The sequence below is a fragment of the Lissotriton helveticus genome, chromosome 9 (genome assembly GCF_964261635.1).
Source record: "Lissotriton helveticus chromosome 9, aLisHel1.1, whole genome shotgun sequence".
In the NCBI taxonomy this organism is placed as follows: Eukaryota; Metazoa; Chordata; class Amphibia; order Caudata; family Salamandridae; genus Lissotriton; species Lissotriton helveticus.
The window spans coordinates 351185623-351206669 of NC_136070.1; the positions used below are offsets into that span (position 1 = coordinate 351185623).

A 21047-nucleotide genomic window follows, 5' to 3' on the forward strand; every position below is an offset into this window, starting at 1 on the left:
ATTATTCTCAGTTTATCATCATGAATCAGAAAATGAAGCACACTTAAATAGCGATAGGCTGGGATGGAGGGAAGGTCAGTTTCCTTAGTCACCATGGAATTCATATCCCTGTTCTTCATCCCATCCGTGAGTTCTCCTACAGGAATTGCCATCTAGTTATAATCATAAAGTGTCATACCAATCCACATGGTGAATGGCCCTAAGCCTCCCCTTGTGATAGGTCTAGATACCCCATAGGTAAGGACTGTTCTATCATGTGACTTCAGGGATGCCACCCTCCCTGGATTGTAGCAAATTAACTACTGCTGAGTCCAGAGTTCGTGTTTTGGGGGGGTGGGTGAGATGATTTCTGCCACTAGCCTTAAACAAAATACGCTTGAAATACCAAGAACGCATTTTAGACTTTGATGGAGTGGGATCCCTCCCATGAGCTGGCGGGTCTCCTGCTCTGCCACACTTGTGATTGTGATTCCGCTTCCTCACATCGAGATGAAAAGCACCAGGTTTATACCAGTGCATAGCCATGACCTGGCATCCTGTCTGCCACTTTGCCACCAGGTCATATTGAAGTTACCCTGGCATACTTTGGGTGAGACACCTGGCACAAGACTTGGCCAGACCCACCATGTGAGTTATGGCAGAGCCAGGGAGGGAATTCAACCAATGACTCAGAATTGCAAGAATAGTGCTTCCTGAATGCCAGGGTCATTGGATTTTATTTTCAGGAAACAAACTCCCTCTTTGGGAGTTTGTTTTTTGAAAACAAAAACCCTTTGGTGAGCGTATGCAAAAAACAGAGTGCTCGCTTGGCAAAGTTCAGTCCTTCGGTGGATCCTTCTGCCCGACTGAGATCTCTGAATTTGGCAGGTTATCTTCCAATGAGGACCAGAAATCGTATCCTCTGCTGCCATGCAGGCCATTGTAAGTGTCTGAAGCTATAAGGCAAGTTGAGGAAAGTAACATTTTTCAAATGCATGTTTGGTGAAGTGTTTGTGTCTTTGTGTTCCGAAAAGAGCAATATGCGAGGCTGGAGCGTCAAATGCCGAGGAGGAGGTTTGAGAGACTTTTGGAATATGGGTACACTTTCAATCAGTAGGTTATCTCGTGAAGAACTTTATAGAAATTCAAGTGTCTACCATTAGTTAGTCAAATTAGTACAGTGTGTCAGGGACAGTCTTACATCCAACAGGCTGATGTGACGGATCACTGAAATAATATCGAGGGACATAATATCGACTGGAAAAAATATCGTTGACAAAATATTGACTGACAGAATATCGAGTTTGTATCTACAAACAGGTAAGTACAAAAATATCGAGTTTAAAATATCGTTTACAAAAATATCGTTGTAAAAAATATCGACTTTAATAAAAACAATGTTTAATTACATTAATATAAAAAATTAATTACTAAAATATACTTAACAATACTTAAAATAACTTTTAATAATTAAATAATTAATGAAAGTAAAAAAATAATATTTTTTATTCATATTTCTTAAAACATATATATATATAGTAACAACATTTAATTAAATAATAGCCAATATTATTAACATACAAATACAAAAGAGTAAAAATTACTATTCCCACTCCAGTGGGTGCAACAGTAGGGAAAGCGTTGGATAGCGTAGGGGTTAAAATTACTATTCCCACTCCAAAGAGTGCAACAGTGGATATATGACGTTACAACGCAACTTTTACAACACACTACCATTACAACAAAATTTTTACAACGCAAAAACTATTACAACGCATGTTTTTACAACGCATGTTTTTACAACGCAGATACCTTTACAACGCATACCATTACAACGTAAGTATTGGTAAGTATATAATACATTTTTTTAATTTAAATTATTTAAAATTAATTTAATAAATTTTAATTTAATTTAATTTCATTAAATTAATTTAATGTAAATTTAATTTTACTTTATTTTTACACTGTACCCCTGTACCCCTGTACCCCAAAACTTACCCTGAACCCTAAAAAAAAACCCTTTACCCAAAACCCCAAAACTTACCCTGAACCCTAAAAATACCCCTTTACCCAAAAACTAAAAACTGACCCTGAACCCTAAAAATACCCCTTTACCCAAAAAACTAAAAACTGACCCTGAACCCTAAAAATACCCCTTTACCCAAAAACCAAAAACTGACCCTGAACCCTAAAAATACCCCTTTACCCAAAAACTAAAAACTGACCCTGAACCCTAAAAATACCCCTTTACCCAAAAATTACAAAAATTGACATTAAAAAAATTATTATATACTTACCAATACTTACGTTGTAATAGTATGCGTTGTAAAGGTATCTGCGTTGTAAAAACATGCATTGTAATAGTTTTTGCGTTGTAAAAGTTTCGTTGTAATGGTAGTGCGTTGTAAAAGTTGCGTTGTAAAGGATGTTTCCCGCAACAGTAGGGAAAGCGTTGGATAGCGTAAGGGTTAAAATTACTATTCCCACTCCAAAGGGTGCAACAGTAGGGGAAGCGTAGGATAGCGTAGGGGTTAAAATTACTATTCCCACTCCAGTGGGTGCAACAGTAGGGAAAGCGTTGGATAGCGTAAGGGTTAAAATTAATATTCCCACTCCAGTGGGTGCAACATTAGAGAAAGTAAATACTTCATATATTAATACATAAATTACAAAATAATATCAATATAAATTTATTTAAAAATGATTAACTATTTAATATAACATAATAATTAATATATTAAAATTACTAATTAACTATAAATATTTCAATTAGTTACCTATTAATACTAATTTATAACTAATTATCAATTATTTATTTGATAATTAAAATTTAATTTACAATTATTTTATATTAAATACAATTAAATAAATGTTATATATTTCATTAATTATTATTAAATTACTTCCCACTCTATTCCCCTATAAACCCACAACCCGCTACAGGAAATAAATAATTTAATTTAACATAATTAGCAATTAATCAATTAAATTAAATTAATTACCAATTAAATTTTAATTAATTAAAAAATATTTTTAATTAACAATTAATTAAATATTACTACCAATTATTAAATTTACATATTTATATTACACAATTATTAAAACATATTAAAAACTTACCTTATTTTCTATCTAGTCGATATTATGTCTAGTCTATATTTTTGATTCGATATTTTGGCTATTATTATCGATATTAGTCGATATTTTTGTAGTCTATATTATGTCAGGTCGATATTTTGGCAACTCTATATTTTTTACTCGATATTTTGTCCAAACGATATTTTGGAATCGATATTATGTCTGTTTACCGATGTGACATGTGAGCCTAATCAGATTAAGACTTTCCCACCAAACTAAGACATTCTTTCAGAAGTTAGTTATTAGTTAGATCTCGTTCAGGGCCTACATCTGAAACGCAACTGTTAGAACTTGAGTTCTCTAGTTGGCAGAGGTACCTTTGTCCAAATAGGGTTCCTTGCTTCTAGTCAGGGTAAGGGGGATACGCACTCTTCATAACCCCTGCTCACCCCCTTGGTAGCTTGGCACAAGCTGACAGGCTTATCCCAAAGGCAATGTGTAAAGTATTTGTACCAACACTTACAGTAACACAGTGGTAACACCACAAGTGGACACCACACAGGTTAAAATAAAGTATTTTTATCTAAGCTTCACAAGACCAAAACAACAAAAATCCAACATACACAGTAAAAGGTTTTCAGTAGAATATCTTTAAAAACGAATGTTACTAAAAATAGACTGGAGGACTCTGTATTTCTTTATGCAAGACAGTGATAGGGCAAAACCCGTCCTTGACTGGTAGTAATTTATGTGCGCAATCGTGGTATTACAACTGCGTATTACTTCGGCACCGACGGACAATGCCCCTTCTGTTCTGAACCCTTTAATACACTCCCAAGCCTGCCTCTGCAGCCTGCGTCAATAAGGATACGCCCCCAACTGCTCAAATCAGTGTCAGGAGAAAAGGGGGCCTCGGTACCGTAACTCTTCGTTATGCCGGTACGGGCCGTAATCAGGACAAGGGCTCAAAACAGTTCCTCTCTATGTTGCAGGGGGGTAGCTTCTTCCTGGTGGGAGCACAGCCCCGCTCACTCGGCAGTGAAGTTGACGTCCTGCTCGGTGGCTGAGCGTCGGAGGTGTCCCGGTTGCTAGGAAACGCCTCGCAGCTGATCTTGCTCCCACCCGGTTTCTTCCTCTGGCGATTATGATCTCGGGCCAGCGGCGGTGACGGCCTCTCAGTTGATCACGGCTTCTGTCAACTTCCCACCGGCCCCAAGCTGTGCACTGACACACGCGCACAGCGTCGCGGAGACGATCTTGGGGGATGGAGCACTCTCCGGAGGCTTCACGAAGGTTACACGCTGTGGCCAGACACACGCACACAGCGTTGCGGAGATCTTGGAACGAAGCACTTCTAGAGCAATGCAGGCTTCACGGAGGTTACATACTGTGCCCAGACACACGCACACAGTGTTGCAGAGATCTTGGAACAAAGCGAAACAAAAGGGGATGATGGACGGAGCATTTGAGCAAATCAAACACTCACCCCCAGTCAACTGATCTGGGTTTAATCCATCACCATTCTTTAGCTCACTCAGCCACCCCAGTTCAGACATGGCCATATGCAAATCAGTCTGACCCTGTGCCTCATGGGAACAGCCCAGCCCGAACTGCCAAGCCATGTCTTCCCTGGACCAGAAACAAGCATCCTGAGACCGGTTTCGGATTCATAATCCTCATCAGCCAGGCTATCTTGAATCCAGTGGCCAAGTGAGCAAGGGACTCACGTCTGAGCATACCCTGCCAACTTAGGGCAAACAAAGCGAAACAAAAGGGGATGATGGACGGAGCGTTTGAGCAAATCAAACACTCACCCCCCGTCAACTGATCTGGGTTTAATCCATCACCATTCTGTAGGTCACCCAGCCACCCCAGTTCAGACATGGCCATATGCAAATCAGTCTGACCCTGTGCCTCATGGGAACAGTCCAGCCCGAACTGCCAAGCAATGTCTTCCCTGGACCGGAAACAAGCATCCTGAGACCGGTTTCGGATTCATAATCCTCATCAGCCAGGCTATCCTGAATCCAGTGGCCAAGTGAGCAAGGTACTCACGTCTGAGCATACCCTGCCAACTTAGGGCGAACAAAGCGAAACAAAAGGGGATGATGGACGGAGCGTTTGAGCAAATCAAACACCCCCAGTCAACTGATCTGGGTTTAATCCATCACCATTCTTTAGCTCACTCAGCCACCCCAGTTCAGACATGGCCATATGCAAATCAGTCTGACCCTGTGCCTCATGGGAACAGTCCAGCCCGAACTGCCAAGCCAAGTCTTCCCTGGACCGGAAAAAAGCATCCTGGGACCGGTTTCGGATTCATAATCCCCATCAGCCAGGCTATCTTGAATCCAGTGGCCAAGTGAGCAAGGGACTCACGTCTGAGCATACCCTGCCAACTTAGGGCGAACAAAGCGAAACAAAAGGGGATGATGGACGGAGCGTTAGAGCAAATCAAACACTCACTCCCAGTCAACTGATCTGGGTTTACTCCATCACCATTCTTTAGCTCACTCAGCCACCCCAGTTCAGACATGGCCATATGCAAATCAGTCTGACCCTGTGCCTCATGGGAACAGTCCTGCCCGAACTGCCAAGCCATGTCTTCCCTGGACCGTAAACAAGCATCCTGGGACCGGTTTCGGATTCCTAATCCTCATTAGCCAGGCTATCTTGAATCCAGTGGCCAAGTGAGCAAGGGACTCACGTCTGAGCATACCCTGCCAACTTAGGGCGAACAAAGCGAAACAAAAGGGGATGATGGACGGAGCGTTTGAGCAAATCAAACACTCACCCCCAGTCAACTGATCTGGGTTTAATCCATCACCATTCTTTAGCTCACTCAGCCACCCCAGTTCAGACATGGCCATATGCAAATCAGTCTGACCCTGTGCCTCACGGGAACAGTCCAGCCCCAACTGCCAAGCTATCCAGGCTGATGACGGCTGATAGCCAGAAACCGGTCCTTGGATGCTTGATTCTGGTCCAGGAAAGACATGGCTTGGCAGTTCGGGCTGGACTGTTCCCATGAGGCACAGGGTCAAGGCTGATTTGCATATGGCCATGTCTGACCTGGGGTGGTGTGGAGTGCAAAAAAACGATGGATTTAGGCCCAGATCTGTGGACTGGGGTGAATGTATGACATTGTTCTGCATTCTGTCCATCAATTTCTGCTTTTGAGATCTTGGAACAAAGCACTTCTTGAGCAATGCAGGCTTCACGGAGGTACACGCTGTGCCCAGACACACGCATTAACAACACAAAAACCTAGGGGTCTAGAAAAGAGGAAAAGAGGAACAGTGTTTCAGAGATCTTGAAAACTTTGGTGTTCCTGAGTTTCCACAACAGGATGCCAGCTCTCCTCAGGCCCTTGGAGATTTTGTTTCAAGCAGGGGACACAGCTCACAGAAAAGTCCTCTTCCTCCCCTTGGCAGAATTGCAACTGCAGGTTAGCCCCAGAACACTCAGCAAGGGCAGTCCTTCTTCTCAGTTTATTCCGCTCTTCTCCTTGGCAAATGTTCCTCTTGATTCCAGGATGATCCAAAGTTCAGGAGTTTCAGCTCTAATATTTATACCCCCAAATGTATTTGTTCTCTTTGTGTAAGGGATCCTGAACCCAGTCCAAACCGGTTTTTGGTGCACTCTGCCAGTGCACAACTTCTTCCTTTGTCAGTGTGTGCCAGGGTCTGCAGGAGGTGGGGCCAGTCTTGTGTGGAAGGCAGGCACAGCCCTAGTCAGGTACATGTGCTACTCCTCCCAACACTCCAAGTGCAGATTGGCTTATTCAGCCCAAGGCTGACTCACCCAGACTCCTGGAGCCATCCCAGCCCCTGTCACTCCAAAGCCAGACAGTCAATCCACAACCAGGCAGAGGCACACAGAAAGGTTGAAGAAGAAAATAGCCACCTTCTAAAAGTGCTATTTTTAAACATAGAATCTAAAAACCATCCTTACTAAAAGATGTGTTATTAAATTTTGAGTTCAGGGATACCAGACTCCAATTTTCCACCTTACTCCTGTGGGAAGATATGCTTGTAAAATGTTACAAAGCATTCCTCATTCTGTCCTATGGGCAAGATAGCCTTTCAATAGTGAAAAAGTACATTGGCAGTATTTCACTATCAGGACATGGTACACACACCAGTACATGTCCTACCTTTCACATACACTGCACCCTGCCCAGGGGTACCATGGGCCTCCCATAGGGGTGTCTTTTGTGCAAGGCAAGGGAAGGTTAGGGCCTGGCAAGTGGGTGCACTGGCCAAGTGAACATGGCAGTTAGCAAACTGCACGCAGGCACTGCGGTGGCAGGCCTGATAAATCTTTTCTGGGCTACTCATGTGGGTTACCAACAAAGGGAGAGGGTACTGCACTGTTCCTGAAAAGAGGTGAGGATTTAAGGAAGGTTGTGGGAGAAGAATTGCCTGGCGTGACCAAGGGTGTTGTTATGGTACCCTGGGGCATCCATTGTGTTGGATGTGATTGCCTCACACACCCCGAAGAGTGTCATGCTTCATCATCGGCGGTTGCTCCTCGTCGGGGAGGCGGTGCAACCCCCGACGGGCTCACCTCAAAGAGGGGCTCTTTGGCGGAGATCTTTTTCCAACTGCCTTTTGGTGAAGTGGGGGTCTGTGGGCAGGATGGTGTATTCCTATTGAACTGATTAAGAATGTAGCAAGGGGTACCGGAATTACCTTTATTCTAGTGGTCCTCTGGCTACAGTTAAAAGGTGGGGCTAGCTTCCTAAGTGTCAACTAGTTAGGGTTGTGTGACTCTAGAAGAGGCTAGGGGTGCATGTGGTCAACATGTTTCTCGCTAGGGCTATAGTAACCGCGATTCTTCAGGACCAAAGTGAAAGCAACAACATGCTAATATCATATATGTTGTATTTGTTACCTTAGTGGATCCTCCTATGCCTAATGGTCATATGTGAGAGGCCACATGAGGGATCGGCGGTGTGGTACTTCAGAGTTGAGCCCATATGATGTGGCTTCAGTGCTCCGAGTCCGTGCGCGGTGACCTACCCCTTACCGCCGAGCTCGAGTAGATGTGACCATTAGGCATAGGAGGATCCACTAAGGTAACAAATACAACATATATGATATTAGCATGTTGTTGCTTTCACTTTGGTCCTGAAGAATCGCGGTTACTATAGCCCTAGCGAGAAACATGTTGACCACATGCACCCCTAGCCTCTTCTAGAGTCACACAACCCTAACTAGTTGACACTTAGGAAGCTAGCCCCACCTTTTAACTGTAGCCAGAGGACCACTAGAATAAAGGTAATTCCGGTACCCCTTGCTACATTTTTAATCAGTTCAATAGGAATACACCATCCTGCCCACAGACCCCCACTTCACCAAAAGGCAGTTGGAAAAAGATCTCCGCCAAAGAGCCCCTCTTTGAGGTGAGCCCGTCGGGGGTTGCACCGCCTCCCCGACGAGGAGCAACCGCCGATGATGAAGCATGACACTCTTCGGGGTGTGTGAGGCAATCACATCCAACACAATGGATGCCCCAGGGTACCATAACAACACCCTTGGTCACGCCAGGCAATTCTTCTCCCACAACCTTCCTTAAATCCTCACCTCTTTTCAGGAACAGTGCAGTACCCTCTCCCTTTGTTGGTATCTCTAGTACTTAGTACGGACACTAAGCTGCTACTGGACCTTCCACCATCTTGAGTGGTAAATAGTGTCCTTTCGCCTCCCTCCCTTTGGAAACCTACTCATGTGGGTGGCACAATCAGTGCTGCAAGCCTACTAGTACCATTTGAGTTACTAGCCCTGTCACACTCAGTGCACTTTACTAGGGACCTACTGGTAAAACAAATATGTCAATCATGGATAACCAATCACAATAACAATTTACACAGAGAGCATATGCACTTTAGCACTGATCAGCAGTGGTAAAGTGTGCAGAGTCCTAAAGCCAACAACCACAGGTCAGGAAAAAGTAGGAAGAAGAAGCAAAAAGTTGGGGATAACCCCGCAAAAAGGGCCATTTCCAACAGCAACCCTCTATTCTTTCGCCACAGCTTGGTACAGCAACAAAGAACTGTCCCACATCGTGCTCCTTCCGCAGTGGTGAAAACCAAATCCGAATCTAAGGCACTGCACGTTTCTTTAGGTTTAATCTGATTTTGCAGGGCAACAATGCTAGGAGACACAGTGTCAACCTTAGACTCATACGCCAGATATTAAAGCTGCAAATTCTGAGTGCTGGAAGATGTCTTAGAATAAAAGTCAAAAGAATGCATAACATAACTTGTGTATGTCTAAAGCGCATATTCACCTGTGGGTATCTTGGCACTAAATAACAGATGTTTATTGTTTGCCAACCCATTTTATCGACCTCAGAAGGATGAAAAGCTGAGTGGACTTGCCTGGATTCGAACCTGTGACCATGAGGTCAAACACAGCCCCCTACAATGGACGCATTAGTCCACTAAACCACCAGACCCGTCTAGTGCAGCCATGTCCCCAGCACAATAGGATCCTCTAGCCAGCTGGTGCAGGTAAGAGTGGTGGGGCAGGGTGGGGGGAGTCAAGAGACGACGACGAGTGAGAATAAAAAAAAATAAAAAAACACTTTCCTTGCACTCACCGCATTGCCGAGTCGGAGATGTAGCGAGCGCAATGTAAGTGTTTTTCTTTTTTTTAATTAAATTTTCGTTCGCTGTCAGTCAATGCCACCCCCACTGCCCCAAGGATCTTACCTCCACGGGCTACAACTGCCTCTATCCAAATGGCATGTTGGGTTATATCCTAACTACTGCCAGGATCAGGAGCCTTTTCATGCATATAGTTGTGTGTTCTCTATGGGGTTCTGTGTGTTGAATTGAAATGGAAAATGAAGGTAGATTGATCAAGAATGTGGGGGGGGGAAATTCCTTATAAAGGCACTGAGATAAGCTGCCAGACATAATGTTGTCATAGATGGCTTAATACACTTCCTTCCTCTACATGTTACCTGCCTTTGACCATGTACAATGCTTTGCTGATTTTTCGGTTTGGGGTTTGCTATACAAATACCATATACATTAAAACATACATTAATACCTTATTTTCTTTGGCTTCAGGTTATTGAGTATTTTCAGTGCGGTGTCTAATTTTGAGCCTGAATTTTATAATGTTGGTGAAAATGTGTATATTTTCATCTCAATTTTAAAGTGTACTTTTATCTTATATTAGCAGAGGAAGACAGTGTGTTTGACGAATCTGACGTACATGATACTCCCACTGGCGCCGGCAACAAGGAGTCACAAACGTTCTTTGCAAGACTGAAAAGAATTGGAGGCAGCAAAATTGTGAAATACCAGCAGGTGGACATGAATGCACAGAGAAGTATGAATCCTTATCCTAGCAGCTCTGAATTATGAATGTCTCCTATTTTACTTTGCGAATATTATCAAAACATTGACATTAGCAAAAGGTGCTGATTATGGGCCGTATTAATAGATTTTCAGTTCATGTGACTGGCGCCAGATATGTTTTCAAGATCTTCAATACAAATTCAGGTTCAGATTAATGGTACAGGTTCTTGCATTTGTCTGGCATTTCAACTAGGGGCCACCGCACACTGTGCTGGCCTGGATAGGTAGTTTTGTTATCACTATATTAAATCAATGCCCAATCCTGAAGGAACATCAGATCTCTACCCAAATCCTCTTCCCTGAGCTTGTCAAAGATAAGTTAAATGAATATCTTGTAAGTGAGGCACATGATGATGCAAATTGAGGCATGTGTTATTCATTATATCAGAGCCTTGATCTTTGCCATATAAATACATCACCTTTAGGATGCAAGAAATGTCTGTTGGATCATAAAATAAGCTAAAATCAATTCCAAACCTTTCACTGTATTGCCCTACTGCAGAGATCTAGATGCTGATACTTGTGCGCTTGAATCGAATAGGAAGGGCATTGGGGATTGTCTTGTAAAACTCTGATAGGGGGATGCAGAAGCCATCGCCATGTCAATGCACTTAACATTTTATCAATATCATGTTTTTATATCTTGCATTTAAGTGCTCTCAATTCCTCTTAAGAAATGCTATGCCAAAGGTGAAATGCTTTTAATTTTGGAAATGCATCCTTGGCATTCAATCTCAATTTTTGCAGGCATTAATCCGTGAGTTCATAATGTTTGCTACACTAAACACTATTGGCATTATTTAGGGTTTACTGGAGCTGAACCGCCACAAAAATGAGTGCATGCCCTTTCCGCATTAAAGTACCATTGACATCAAGGCTCAGTTCCGGATGACCAAATAGGCCTATGGGCCCCTCTCCTTTAAGGGGCCCGCGACAATGGATCAAAATCATATTGATTTGATTTTGAAAGAAAATTACAATCAAGCTTTCTTAAATATTGTTTCCAAAAGATAGAAAAAAACGAATCAACTCAAAGAAACGAAAACTTTACATTAAAGACTCTATGGAGAAAATACTGCATTTATGTATTCATTAACAACTTAAAGTACAGAGACATCAGATTCACATAACAGTTTGTATAGCGTTCCTGCTGTACATAAACACGGACTCGTGTGTAAGTTTAATTTAAGCTTTATTAAGCTTACATTCCCGAGAGCCGGGAAAGCGTCTCACTTCAACGTAGGTTGCGGCAATCCAACATAGAGCACGTCACCACATATCTCCCCCCTTTAACATTACAACACAATATAGAACAATATAGGTGCATGCTGAAGCAATCCCTCGACTACAGAGGTAGATAGTCACAGGTAACAAATAGTCTTACTTGGTCTCCATGTTATAGTCTTCAAACCTCTTGGGTGCCTTAACCAGCCTGCCCAGCCTGGTACGGGTGTTCATTGGGCTACCTCTCATACACTGGTCGCTGCATGGAGAGCTGGCGCTCCCCCTCGCTCTTATCCTCTGCTCTCCTATCTTCATCTCCGTACCCTGGCTGCACGGCGTGACTGAAAAGGCTAGTCCTTCCACTACGCGCTCCTCTGGATCGTACAGCTCTTCGTCTCCACTGATGACGGTATCATGTTCAATTCTTCCAGACTCTAGTGTCCTTCCCAGTTCTGGTCCTTCCTCTGAAGGGGTTGGAGTTCTGTCTTCCAGGCTTTCCCACTTCATGACTTTGTTGCATCGTGCCATTCTATCTTGCGACCACACTTTGCCGTCGCTTAGCAAAGCCGATCTTGCATATGGCTCTACTACTTGCAATGGAGGACTAAACTTGCTGTCGCCCTTCTTCTTCATCATTGCCTGTTTCACTCTCACCCATTCCCCTTTCTCCAAGTTCACTTCTTTCACGTTGCGCCATTTATTATAGTGCTCAGTGTACAAGGCTTGTGCCCTGCCCATGTTGCGCCGTACAACAGCCGGAGACCATTTACTTTGGACCACCAGTGGTTTCCATGCTAGGTTGTCCTTTGTGAACGGGTCTCCTCCTCTTGAAGGACTGGACTTTTAACAGAACCAGCGGTGCCAGGGAACAACACCTATAACCTTCATGGGATACCTGTTTCGGCGCACAAGTGACAGAGACACGGGACACTTCCTTCGGCGTCAAAGATCAGCGTTTATTACTGCAGGGAAACAAGAGTCATTAGAAGTACATCGGCATGTAGGTTCTGCGAGTCTGCTTCAAATTGCATATGTAGGTCGCTCTCTTTTATACAAAATGTTGCCATTGCACAACATGTGAACAAAAGGTTACAATCCAGTTCCCACAGTAAACTTCAAAAGGGTCGCTTTCATGTTTTCAGAATCCCGGAACATAATTACAATAGCAGTACCGGTTCCCAACTGTAAAAGCACATCTTCCCACCATTAGGCATACCCATTAGAGTTGTAAATGACCAAGAAGAAGAGACAAGAGCAGCTGCAAGGAAGTCAGACACGTGTAGAGAAAAGAGTGTGGGGGTAATATCGGAAGCATGATCGTAGGATCAAAGAGTTGGATCCCATCGCCTGCACGGCTGTCACAATAGGCCGGCACGGCCAGATTACCCTCAAGCTGAGCCATCTGCCTTCGTTGTGTCATTCCTCCGGCCATAAAGACGCATGCAAGGAGTATGCGTCTTCCGCAAGGCTTGGGAACTAGAGGGTCAGGGGGCGAACAGTTTACCTGCTCGCTGACTACGTGAGGGCAAGAAACAAAATGGATGCCGTATCTAAAATGGAACCCGAGGGTTCAGATGAAGAACACGTAATATTAGGCGAACCCTACCAGGTAGTGTAGCGAAAATGCGTACACTTACCGAACTCACCCTTTACGGTTCATAGATATCAAACTCGTCCATATTCGGTAATGCCCAGAACGTCGTAATAATTTTTACGGAACCTCACTCTGAGTACTTAAAACGGGCTGTACCCTGTGTTGGTCGGCGTAATGCGATATGCCCACAGCATCTTTTGGAGTTCTTTCTCCCAGTCCTTGCCTTCATGTATTGCTGCTTGCACAGAGCCCATTATCACCCTGTTGAACCTCTCTGCTAGTCCGTTTCCCGGCAGATGATACACAGGGGTGTGCTTGACCTCTATACCGTTGCGGTCCATGAACGCGTTCCACTTGGCTGAATTGAATTGTGGACCATTGTCGCTCGTGATAACTTTGGGAATAACTTCCCTCAAGAAAGTGGAAGTGAGGAAGGATAGTATGGCATCCGTGTCGGCTTCCTCACAAATGTCCACTTCCGGCCACTTGGTCTACCTATCTATCAGGACTATCGCGTATTTGGATACCCTGTTGGTGTCCAGTATGGGTACCAAGATGTCCACAGAATGCATTTCCCACAGGCTTGTGGGACACGTGAACTTTCCTAGGGGTGGGCGTAGCAGGACTTGCGCTTTGTCCGCCTGGCTGCAACTCTTGTACATCCTAACATGTTTCTCTATTTGATTGTCCATTGCCGGCCACCAATAAGCTTGTAAGCCCTGGCCTTTGTCTTCATTATTCCGAGGTGTCCCTCATGCAGGATAGCTAGAAGATGATCTATTAATGGTTGTGGAGGTATTACCTTGTCCGCTCGGAGCAGGAACACTGGATTGTCCCCTATGAATAATTTCTCCCGAACTTCCCAATACGTCCTCAGCTGGCTGTCCAGGTGCTTTTTGTCTGGCCATCCTTGTGTCACATAGCTCTTCACTGTTTTCAAGGTCTCGGCCTTGCAGTATGCTTGTTCCCATTCTCGACTGCTGATCGCACCTTCGTGGTCTTGCGTGAGTGCCACTGTGTAGTCTTCCCACTCTGAGGGCTCTTGTTCCGCAGCAGGTTCCATGGCAGCTGCCCGGCTCAAGAAATCTGCTACCTTGTTCTTTGTCCCGGGGATATATTCCACATCGTAGACATAATCCAGTAGTCTTAACGTCATTTTCGTTATCCGTGGAGTCGCGTGTGCATACCCACTCGAGGTCAAGACTTTCACCAGTGGCTTGTGATCCGTGCGGAGTAAGAACTTTGAACCCCATAAGAATTGTCTGAACCATTCCATGGCCCACACTGTAGCCAGCATTTCCTTTTCTATAACACTGAATTTCTCCTCGTTCCGAGCCAGGGATCTGGAGGCAAAACTGACAGTGTTAACATCTCCTTCCTGGGGCATCTGCATTAGAACTGCCCCTAGTCCTTTGTCGCTGGCATCAGTGGTCAGTATAGATAAGGCAGTTTGGCCAAAACCCTTGAGGGGCATGGCTGCACAAATGTCCTGTTTCAATAGTTCAAACTCCATCTGTTCTTCTTTCGTCCACTTAAAGGTGTTCTTCTCTTTTAATAGTTGTCTTAAGTGATGTGTTTTGGATGCAAAGTGGGGAACGAACTTGCTGTAAAATTCAGCCATGCCCAGGAAAGAGCGGACTTCTTCCTTCTTTTTTGGTGTAGGTGCTTCTCTGATGGCAGTTACGTTTTCTCGTTTCGGTTCGATTCCTTTTCCACTGATCTCATGACCTAAGTATGTCACTGATCCCACTCCGAACTTGCATTTTCCCCACTCTGCAGTGAGACCGTTTTGCGCTAGGATGGTCAGAACTGTGTGCAGTTTTGCATCGTGATCACTCTTTGATTTGCCCATTATGAGAATGTCGTCTTGGACGCCTTCCACTTTATGAAATAACCGGTGCATCAGTTTTTGGAATACCGCCGCTGCCAATGCCAACCGAAACAGCATTCACAGGAATTTATAGCATCCGATGGGTGTTATGAACGATGTTAGGTGGTTGCATGAAGGATGGAGGGCGATTTGGTGGTACGCGGATGTGAGATCCACCGTGGAGAACCATTTTACCCCTTTGGTTTTAGTCAGCATCTCGTTGATCCGGGGCAGCAGGAACTTATCCACCACAATGTTCTTGTTGAGTTCCCTCAAATACACGCATAAACGCACTTTCCCATTGGTCTTCTGTACGACCACCAGTGGTGCAAGCCATTCAGCGCTGTCAATGGCCTCAATTACTCCATTTTTTTCTAATTGTTGGAGCTCCTCCTGTACGGCCTCCCTGCTCCTGAAGGGGATGTGGAGAACTTTGTGGCTCACTGGTTGTACTCCCGCCTTTAAGCATATTTTGTGTGAGAATTTCGTCATCCGACCGATCGTTCCCTTGAAGACCTCCGGGTACTCTTCCTTCCATGCCTCTTCTTTGTACGCCTGTGCTGTGTCTGTCATCATCACTTGCGTGGTCCCTCCTGGGTTAAGTTGGATCCCTAACGTGCCTTGGTCTACCCATCCTACGACCGACGGTCCCTTCTCGGCGATGTAGAGCTTCCCTTCTGCCGCTCTTCCTTTGAACTCGAACTTGAGGGTGCAATACCCTACCATGGGTATAGGTTCGCCGGTGTACATGACTGGGTGTGTGTCCGCTGGTTGTAGGTCTCGGTTTACCCGTGGTTCGAAGTCTCTTTCCCATACTGTTCGTTGAACAATGGTACATGGAGAGCCTGAAGCTGCCACTATATTAATCGACACTCCTCTGATTTCCATTTGTAACGCAGGTTTCTTGGACCTTGCACAATTTATTCCTAGCACCTGGTCGTTAACACATAAGACTCCGTCCTCTTCTTCCTCTTCTTCGGGTGCTTCTTCTTCTCTGTCCGTCTCTTGGGCTACGTACTTCACTTCTGATCTCTTGAATTTCCGCCTACACGCCTTTTCGTAGTGCCCCATTATCCCACAGAAAGAGCATTTTGCCCTGAACGCTGGGCACCCTTTATCGTGGCTGGCATGTGTTTGGCTCCCGCATCTGTAGCAGTTGTTTTTACTTTCTCCTTGTGGCCTTTGCGTTCTCGTGGGTCTCTGAGGATACCTCTTCTGGAACTTGGCATTCGACTGCGCAGGCTGCTCGATTACTTCTTGTTTGCTATTGTCCCTCACCTTGCACCAGGAGTTTTGTTGAGGCTCTCCCTTTTTGCTGCTTCTGCACACCTCTTGGATAGTTCCGCCTTCTTTACTAGTGCTACAACTTCATTTAGAGGGGCATCTCCGTTTACCCACAGTTTCTCCTGGATCGTTGCATTTGCGGTGTGCATAATGATCTGGTCCCTGATGAGCTTGTCGTGCAGTGTGCCAAATTTGCACGTTACGGCTAGTTTCTGCAGTGCTGCTACTTATTCATCTATTGATTCGCTGCTGCTTTGTTTTCTTTGGAAAAAAATGCCCCTGTCTATTGCTATGCACACCACCTGGCGGTAGTGTGAATCCAAATCTTCTAGTGCATGTTGGAACTCATCTGTGTCATTTGGAAGCCTGGTTTTCTTTACTAGGTTGTCGTAGACTCTAATTCCCTCTGGGCTGAGGTTGTGTAGCAGTATTCTTTTCCTCCTCACACTGGAGTACTCGCCTTCTCCCTCGTCTTCCAGAGCCGACAGGTAGTTCAAAAAGTACCGCTTCCAGTCCTCCCAAGGCATCGCCAGCTCACCTCTTTTGGGTAGAAATGGGACCAGGTTGGTGAGGGATGGCGTTTGCTCGCACATTTTCTCCCTTTCGCGCTGGACCGGAACTGGCTGTATGGCAACTCCTGGTGGACTCCCCGGGGCTTGTCTCTCTTCTGTGCTACTTGCCTGCGGGGGTGCAGGACTCCCTTCCTTATCTCTGGATGTGCTTGGGGTATCCAGTGCTGTGCTCTGGCTTGGTGAGATGTGGGGTGCTGTGATCTCAGCTGGGGCCCTTATGTGCCTCTCAACGGTCCATGCTACATATGTTGCCTGCGGTTTGGGCTGCGGTGGTTGTTGCCTGTGTGGGCTGGTGTTAGCTGTGCCTCCGTGATGAGCCCTGTGTTCTTGCTGCTGGTGGGGCCTAGTTGTGCCAGTGTGTGTACCAACCCACGTGGTCTCTGGGCTTGTTGTAGGCCCCTTGTGGGTGTGTATGTTACACTCACTGCGTTCTCTCCGTTCCACACCCGATCTGTGCCTCTGCTGCACTCTCCTGGAGGACCACGGACCTCTGCGTCGTGTTCGGGGATCTCAGAGTGCCTCTTTCACCTCGTGGTGACTCCTCTTCTCTGCCACGCTCGGGGTGATGACAAGGTGCAGGACGGGTTCGGTACCACCGAGTGCAATGCGGTGCTTCTCGCCTCGTCGCCATTTTATAGGGTTCCTGCTGTACATAAACACGGACTCGTGTGTAAGTTTAATTTAAGCTTTATTAAGCTTACATTCCCGAGCCCCGGGAAAGCGTCTCACTTCTAACGCAGGTCGCGGCAATCCAACATGGCCGCCCGCACGTTCCCGCGATGACGCGGTGTACGCTCCCAACAACTAGAGCGCGTCACCACAGTTTGTCTCTTAAAAGCTTCTGGCAGCTGTCAGTTTGTAAAAAAACCTGTTGCATTGGGTATTATGAGATAGTTTGCAAGGGGGGGCTTAATTTCGACTGTCTAGGGACCTCCAAAGGGTTTTGTCTGGCGGTGTCACAGCTTTCTTAAAAATGTCGAGGGGACATTATCCACTTCTTGGCAGATGTCCCGCATCCTCCAAACTCTAAAGAAAATCTTAAATTCTTGGAGATTATCACTGTACTTAAATATTATTTAAGTGTTTTAAACTCCCATATGGCCTTATTTAGGCTCAGTCGCTACTGCATTTTACAACATTTTTATATACTATCTTAATTTTGCACACCATTACTATTCTTTGCTATTCTACCCCCTACAGAAGTCGTAACATTTATACTCTTCAATTGTTTTTGTAGAATCTTGAGATAATGATAGCTTAACAATGAATTGCAGTCAGAAATTGAATTGCCATGGCATGTAGATGATTTATTAAAACATGACTTTCACAATTCTTTTCATATTTTGGTTTACCAAGAGAATTTATATAGCTTTCGCAGCGTTTTCAGTGGTGAAAGCAGTCATCATAAATTAGACACTGTGTGCCTGTCCTTTTTGTGTAACAGAGAAAAATGGCAGCTGTAGTAGCAGTTCTATCAATCAGAAGGAGGAAAACACATATTCTTAATAAGTATTGTCAATAAATAGTTACGGTTAACTGCATTAATGACATAAGAAATTCAACTCATGAACTCAAACACCATGTTGTATGTATTAAAGGTAGTTGGAAGCAAAACACATCTAATTTCCATTCACAAAAGCCATATATTTCAATGCAGAGTTACACTATGACTATGATAAGCTGTCACCAGCTCTCCAATGTGTTATTTCACTCTGAATGCCGCTGTGTGGTCATAACCGAAGGCTGTACCTGAAAACTGGGTTTTTCAGTCAATAAAATAGACAGAAAACTACATACTCCAATGTTGAGTCAATGATACTTAAATAGGATAAATTATTAATACGACGAATTGCCATATGCATGTCAAAGTCAGATGTATGTTTTTTATTTAAGATTGTGCTAAACCTAACTTATGGTTTGCATTTTTCGGAAGAGTAAACACAATAAGCCATTTTGAATTTTTTTATATGTTACATTTTCTTGCCTTTTCATTCATTGTGACACCTCTATGTTTTGTTAAATCCAGTTGATCACTGTATTCTCATAATATGGTCACCTAGTGATACATCATGGTTTTACAGCACAATATACAGTGGAATAAATCTGTCTCTAGCGGTACTGGCTGTTCTTCGATTGATAAAACTCTGTACTGCTTTGTTATTTTTTTTTTAACTGCTGAATCATGTTACCCACTATTACTCTTATTCTTTTCTCTGAACTACTAGTACCTTTTCACTTACATTCATGAAAATTCACTTGTACACACTTTTTTTTATGAATTTGCGAATTTCAATGCGATCCAGTCTCAGAAGCCCTGTCTTCCATTTGTAAATTCGCATCAAACAATTTGTGAAGAAAAATAAAAACTATTTAGTAATGTATGCTTCTGTAAAAAAGTGCTGATATAAGGCTTTCTTTTTGAAGTAGGTGAAATTGAATTGGCTGAAAACAGAGAAAGTGGGGCTTTGCAAGACAGTATTCTACGCTGTGTTCGGGAAGAAAGTATTCAGAAGAAGAGACTGCGGTCACTCAAACAAAAATCACTTGACATTGGAAATTCGGACTCTCTTTTGTTTAGCTTAGATGAACATCGTAGAAAATCATGCATTGATCGCTGTGACCTTATTCACCCTACTGCGTCTTCTTATTCCACCCATAGACTAATTGATTATGACAGATCCGGGCAGAACTCTACTAACAAGATTGAACACACAGAAATACAGGAGAACCCTCCGGCCAGAGAGAGTTTTCATGAGACGAGGAGGCCAGTAATACCAGAAGTTAGGTTAAGCTGCATGGAGACATTTGAGGTCAAAATTGATTCTCCAGTGAAGCCTTCCACCCATCAGGAAGATATGGATCTAATCGACTTATCCTCCGATTCAACATCAGGTCCTGAAAAGCAGTCAGTTCTTTCAACATCGGATAGTGACTCCTTGGTTTTTGAACCACTTCCTCCTCTCAGAATAGTTGAAAGTGATGATGAAGACTTTGATGTCATAAGCCAATTGAATGATGGAATATCTGTCAAAATGATCATATCAACTCCTGGAAGTCCCATAAGTGCCTCAGCTCTCAGCTTGAGCTTGACACCCCTTGTACATGTAAGCATTGAAGACTGCTCCAAAGACTTCACGCCCAAGGATATGAGCCATAACCATGCAACAGGAAAAGAAGTAATTCCATTACATGCTCCTGAAAACCAAACAGATTTTGAAGAATTAGCCAAGCCAGAAGATATTCAAGAACTGCCCAGCGGAAGCCCCTTAACACTGAAACAAAAAAGAGATCAGTTACGAAAGTCAACTGCTTTTCATGACACATCCATTGATGATGATTGTGAACTAGAGGAAAGCAAGACTCCTGACGAAGAAGGCTCAGAGGCTGATGCAAAAGCAGCTCCACCAGAAGTGCCTGAAGATTCTGAAAACCAAACAGACAGTGAAAAGCCTGATGCCGGCACAGAGTCCGACACAGAGCAAACTGCTGAGCAGAAAGAAGAAACTGAGGAATCAGAATTTAAGATTCAGATTGTTCCCAGACAACGTAAGCAGAGGAAGATTGCTGTCAGTGCCATCCAAAGAGAGTACCTGGACATAACATTCAACATCTTAGACAAGCTGGGAGAGCAGAAAGAAGTAGGTAAGTGTCAAAGAAGAGACAGTTTAATTTTTAGTCTACTCTTTGGATATGTGTTCAATGGTGGCAAATATGTTGGTGTGTGTAGGTAAATGGAAAACTTGTCATGTATAACAATAATACTCTGATGGGCTATAGGACTGGCATATCAATTTTTAAATATTGTACTACCAAGACAACGTTGTAAAAATATTGATGATAAAGAAATGAACAAGGCTAAGAACAAATAGCTAGATATAGATTCGCTATATTTCACTCCTCATTTATGTACAGTGAAAATATTTTCAATGTAGATAAATGTGGTGCTAAGGATAATACATCTATACTTACCTAATCATACTTACAGTGCCACTATTTTGGTTGTGTATATTTATGCTAAAATAGTCTGTTAGAATGAAATTTAAAACTTGACAATCTGACGTACAACCCTGG

The 21047-nt window shown here is 43.9% G+C and overlaps 1 protein-coding gene across 1 annotated transcript in view; it reads left to right on the top strand.

Annotated features, from left to right (window-relative positions):
- Positions 1–21047, top strand: part of UNC79 (unc-79 subunit of NALCN channel complex) — a 641854-nt gene that overhangs the window by 391464 nt on the left and 229343 nt on the right. The window contains 2 exon segments of the mRNA XM_078660089.1: positions 10254–10403; positions 19404–20622. Of these exon segments, the coding sequence (XP_078516215.1) occupies positions 10254–10403; positions 19404–20622 (1369 nt within the window).